This window comes from Platalea leucorodia (genome assembly GCF_965183815.1).
Source record: "Platalea leucorodia genome assembly, chromosome: 12".
Lineage (NCBI taxonomy): Eukaryota > Metazoa > Chordata > Aves > Pelecaniformes > Threskiornithidae > Platalea > Platalea leucorodia.
The window spans coordinates 8752884-8758325 of NC_138834.1; the positions used below are offsets into that span (position 1 = coordinate 8752884).

A 5442-nucleotide genomic window follows, 5' to 3' on the forward strand; every position below is an offset into this window, starting at 1 on the left:
CAATCGCGCCACGCTCCGCCGCTGCCCAATGGGCGCTGAGGGTCGCCGCCGCGTCACGGTTGCTAGGTTGAACGGCTCTCCGCCAGCTGTGGATAGCCAATAGGGAGGAGCGTGCTCTTTCTCGTTGACCAATGGAAAGCGGGAGTTTGGGCTCCCGCTTGTGGGCGGGACCCGCTTGGCGCGGCGACCAATAGGGACGCGCTCGCCGTTGTTTTGCCGCGAAATACCCGCGTGCGGCGCGACCTCCCTCGGGGGGCGGGGCCTGGCCGGGGCATGGCGACCGCCCTGCTCCTGCCGCTGGCCCTGCGGCTGGGCCGCGGCCTCCCCCGCCCGCTCTGCGGCCTCCCCCGCCCGCTCTGCAGCCGCCTCCGCCCGCTCTGCAGCCGCCTCTTCGCTCGCCATTTCCAGGTCAGTGCCGCGAAGAAGGCGAAGGCGACGGGAGATGAGGCGGGCAAGGCCTCACCGCTGAGCCCGGAGCAGCTGGAGCGGATCCGCAAGAACAAGGAGGCGGCGTTGCAGCGGCTGGCCGAGCGGAACGTGCCCCCGGGCTTCGGGGAGAGCTGGCGGCGGCAGCTGGCCGGCGAGTTCTCCAAGCCCTACTTCATGGAGGTGAGTGTGGTGGGGCTGCGGGGCCGCTGTCCCCCCGCTGTCCCCGGGCTGAAGCCACCCCCTCTCCCCCCCTCAGCTGATGGCGTTTGTAGCAGAAGAGAGGAAGCGCTACACGGTCTATCCGCCGCCCGAGCAAGTCTTCACCTGGACGCAGATGTGCGACATCAGGGATGTGAGTAGAGCTGGAGGCGCTGGGGAGAGGCGTCGCTCCAGCGGCCGGTGCACTTAAAACGATGAAAACGCAGGGTCGGATGCACAAACATGCTCCTCTGATACTTGGTCTCAATCCCACATGATGTAGATGCTGTTGTTTCTGTTGCATAACTTGTAAATCCTGGCTTCTCTTTCATCTCTGTTACTGAAACACAGTTTTATTGCTTTATTACCCTCACTGGCCACAGAATTATCTTTAAAACTTTACTTGGACTTTTGACCTTAGTTCCAGTGTTACCAACTTAATGCAGTGCTTGATTTTTGGATCTCGTACATCTCTCCTATTTTTAATTGATCTGTAGTGAACTATAATTAAAAAAGGAAAAAAACAGTGTTTAAGGTAATCCCATTGCCAATAAGCTGTGTCAAAAATATCCCAGCAAGAGTGACATAAAACTAAAATGTGAGGAAATCTACCTGGAAAATACCTTAACAAGGTGTTTTATTGTGGCTCATTGAAAATGTTGGTCTTCTGCACTCAAAATATCTTCATAATCTTAGCAGCAAAGCCGCGCTGATGTTAATCCTTAGCGTTAGGTGGGGACTGTGTTCTTTACCTTGTTTATAATAAGATGTCAGTGATTTAACTTCAGTTCCTGGGGTTTGGTGTTTTGGTGGTGTTTTTTTTTTTTGGTCTGTGTGTTTGTTTTGGGATAAAGCTCATTTATAAGCTTTTTTTCCTTCCTTCTTTTGGGAATAATACTGATTATAATTCAGTGCTAACAAAGGTCTGCTTTCAGGTAAAGGTTGTCATTTTGGGACAAGATCCCTATCATGGACCTAATCAAGCTCATGGGCTCTGTTTCAGTGTCCAGAAGCCTGTTCCTCCTCCCCCCAGGTATGACAGCGCTCAATTGCAAAATGCTTCTGTTTACAAATTATTTGCAGTTCTGTGTTACTTACGGCCGTGAGTCAGGTAAGTGTGTTGCGACTACTGAAATTTGAGTTGTGCATTGCCTAGAAAAAACATTACTGCAAAATTATGGATAATTCTGTATAGTTTGGTATTCTGAAGAGCATGCTGGATGTAAATTTGCATTTTCAGTTGTGCTGAGACCTTCTCACTAAGCTTCTACCCAGGCACACAAAGGGGAGCCCTTGTTACCCTGCTTCTACAAATGACTTTATTATCTTAAGTGATGAGATTAAAATCAATACTCTTCTTGTCTAGTGTAAGAGCAAGTGGTGCTGTTTGCTCTTATCTTTAAACGCACATATTTAAAATCTTCTGATGTTTTTGTTTGCAGTTTAGAAAATATTTACAAAGAACTGTCTACAGATATTGAGGACTTCACTCATCCTGGTCATGGTGATCTAACTGGCTGGGCCAAGCAAGGTGAGTTAATAGACACTCTAGTAACGTGGCCACTGTAGGTCATGAAGAAGCCTAGTTAGAAAAAAGATCCATGGTTGGAAACAGTCCATCTATAAAAGAGAAAATCAATTCTGAGTGCCTGTTGCTTAGCAGGTACCTTGGAATGAAAATTTAATTTATTTCTCGGGGGAAGCAGGAAAAAGCAGTTAACGCTTGATTGTTTTTGTTTTGTTTCACCCTCTGTATCTGCTTTGTTTGCTAGGAGTGCTCCTACTCAACGCTGTCCTCACGGTGCGAGCTCACCAGGCCACCTCCCACAAGGAGAGAGGCTGGGAACAGTTCACAGATGTGGTGGTGTCCTGGCTCAACAAGAACCTACACGGGGTTGTCTTCATGCTGTGGGGAGCCTACGCCCAGAAGAAAGGCAGCTCCATTGACAGGGTACAGGTTACTCCTCCTCATCTCTTCCCTCTCGCTAATTTTTTTCTTTAGTTGGGTGGACACTAGAGGGCACTTCCCTTACAGAGTTGGGGTTTTCTCCCTGCTTGAACTCTGCTGTCAAATTTAGTTGCCCTTCTGTTCCAGCTTAGCCTTTGCCAGAATTAAGCAACAAAAGTGGAGCAAGTGTAACCTTCTGTTGTCAGAAAAGCATCCAGTTGAGGACAGAACTGTGTTTTTTCTAGGAAAAGGCTCATGAATAAGTATAAAATTTGCTGTTAGGATTACAACAGTTGAAAAATGGCCAGGGTATTACTGCTGCTTTACGTAGTCCATTCTCCTCTGCTCAGTGGGACAAAAGTCTCGGTCCTCATGGTCGGTTCTTTGGGTCCTCAGGCTGGTGGCTGAGGAGGTGTAGAGAGGAAATCACACCTGCTTGGTCGGGGCAGAAGCAGCCAGCCTTGTCCAGGGAGCTGAAAGCATGCAAATCTAACAAGCTGTTTCCTCTAACGCTTTACAGAAACGCCACCACGTCCTGCAGACGGTTCATCCCTCGCCTTTCTCTGTCAACAGAGGGTTTTTTGGCTGTCGGCATTTCTCGAAGACAAATGAATTGCTCAAGAAATCCGGCAAGAAGCCCATCGACTGGAGAGCGCTCTGAGCTGCGTGCAGCAGCTGATGGGGTCTAATGGTTGGAAACAGCCCCTGTTCCAGGGGTTGTCTCATTTCTGAAAAAACTTTTGCTGACCTGAGAATTACTCTTTGGATGTTGATCAAGGAACAAGTGACCAAACTTTCAGAGCTGTTATATTTTTTTAAATGTTTTTTAAAGAGCAGATTGGAAGTTATCCATGTAACACTCTGCTGTTTGAACAGGTCTCAGCCTAATTTGAAACAAATGAAAAAAAAAAATCTATATTAATTTGTGTTTGTTGTTGTAATGGGAATATATTTGCAGGCTCTTGCGAAGGGATGTCGATTCTTACAAGTGAAGCTGTTCAGCTTTTGTAAATACCCTGCTGTACCTCCTCACGCTCCTTTGCCTCCTTCTGTGCAAATCCAGATTTCATACTTGGGGGGGTGTGGAGCTGACTCCAAGGGAGAAAAGGCAGATGCTTTTGATTTTAGCTTTTCGCTACAGATTACGAGATGTATTAGAAATATGGCCTCTTGGCTCTGTAAAGACCATACACTGTCAGAAGTGTTACTTGTTGTATCTACTGTCAAGATTTCAGGGTAAATCCCACCAGCAGCCATGGGGAAACTGCGACCGAGGCTCTGGTCATGCTCTGAGCTTTTTGTTGGCGTTTAGAGAGGCAAACCATAGGTTTTTAGGTCCTTACTGGGTGTGTTAATCACTTGGACGACAGGTGAGCTGTAATGACCATGAACTTTGTGGTACCTGCCAATGGCAGCAGCAAAGGTTTCTTCATCAAGATCTCCCAATTGTTGGGCTGATCCTAAAACAGAGGGAGTTTTGTGCTTTGCCTTTGTAGGAGCAAATTGAGGTTTCCAGCCACTGTTGAAAATAAATAAGTGTTGCGACTTCCAGGATGAAGACAAGGTTGGACTTTGCACTTCTGGGTTTCCACTCCATCTTTGACTTCTTAATTCCTTTAATGGAAGTGAAGTGCCTTGTTTGTTTGGAAATTACATCAGGTTTTATAGAATACTCCTGTATACCTTTCTTTGGTATTTGCTCTGGTAGGTAACACTAGTACAAGTGAAGTTTCACTTTCTGTGGCTGAGTTGTATTTTTTGTTGTTGTTGTTTGTTTGTTTTTCTTCCCCCCCAGTTTGTTTTTTAAATAAAATTTACTTTGTTTATGTTGTGGCGTGATCTTACATTGGTGGGAACGAGGGAGAGAGGGAAGGGTGCCTGGGGTGAGGCCTTGGCTCTGCAATGGGTGCTGGCCTGGGGGGTGGCTCCCTGCTCCCCCCCGGGGAGGCAAAGCCGCAGGTGCCGGAGCTTCTCCTTGTCCCCGTGGCTGGGCGCGGGGCCAGGGCACCTTTGTCCCCCAAGGATCGGGTGTCCCCGGCCGGCCATGCCAGGCCCCCCCCACCCCCAGCTTTCCACCCTCGCCTCCAGCAGAAGTTTTCCAGGCGCCTCAGCGGGGAAATATTTCTGCTTGACGTTACCGTCACGTGCGAGAACACAACCGTAACGCGACTGCGAGAGTCAGGGGACGCTGGGGGCCGGGGCACGCGCTCCCCCCCGGCACAGCCCTCGCCCTGAGGCCTGGCACCGCGCCGGCTTTTGGCCTGGCGTAGGCAGAGTGACCGGCCGAGATAAGTGTGACTGGGAGTCGCGGTGCGGGCAGCCGGCGTTCGTCCCTGGAGCAGGGGACCTGTGGGGCTTGGCACCCATGGTGAGTGGCCCCTCTCTGCCCAGGACAGGGCCGGGGCTGAGGGGAGCATGGTGGGCCTGTGGTGGTTCCCTCCCCGCAACCATCCCCAGCTTTTACTGCCTGTAGAGATTTGGGGGTTCGGTTTAAGGGCCCCCGTTCTGTGAGGGGCCAGGGCTGGGGACGGCGGGGTGGCCTCACCGCCACCCTTCGGACACTGCGAGCAGCTGGGGAGGGGGGGGCCCACGTCAGCCCCCTTAGGGCTGTGTGAAGGCAGAGCGGAGCTGTGCCCCCTGCCAGCACCGCTCCTCTTTTGGGGAGTAAAAATAGCTCCGGCTGAGGCCGCAGGCAGCTTGGCTGAGCGGGAGGGGGGTCTGGCCGGGTGTTGTGGGGGGCTGCAGTGTGGGGCGTGATGGGGAAGGGGCCTCGGCGTTTTGGGGGCTGTTCCTGTGCCCCCAGCTGATGGGGGGGCCCTGGGTCCTCCCTGACAGAGTGTCTCTGTGCCTCTCCCCAGGGCAGGTGA

At 51.1% G+C, this 5442-nt stretch overlaps 1 protein-coding gene across 2 annotated transcripts; it reads left to right on the forward strand.

Moving 5' to 3' along the window:
• The first annotated feature begins 268 nt into the window (after positions 1-268).
• UNG (uracil DNA glycosylase) lies at positions 269-4359 on the forward strand. Of its 2 annotated transcripts, XM_082325524.1 has the most exons (6): positions 269-609; positions 686-781; positions 1563-1660; positions 2070-2158; positions 2400-2578; positions 3096-4359. In XM_082325524.1, the coding sequence occupies exons 1-6, from the start codon at positions 274-276 to the stop codon at positions 3234-3236; spliced, it is 939 nt and encodes a 312-aa protein (XP_082181650.1). In that variant the 5' UTR covers positions 269-273; the 3' UTR covers positions 3237-4359. The 2 variants fall into 2 exon arrangements, with proteins under 2 accessions (XP_082181650.1, XP_082181651.1); XM_082325525.1 differs by lacking the exon at positions 686-781.
• Positions 4360-5442: the final 1083 nt, after the last annotated feature.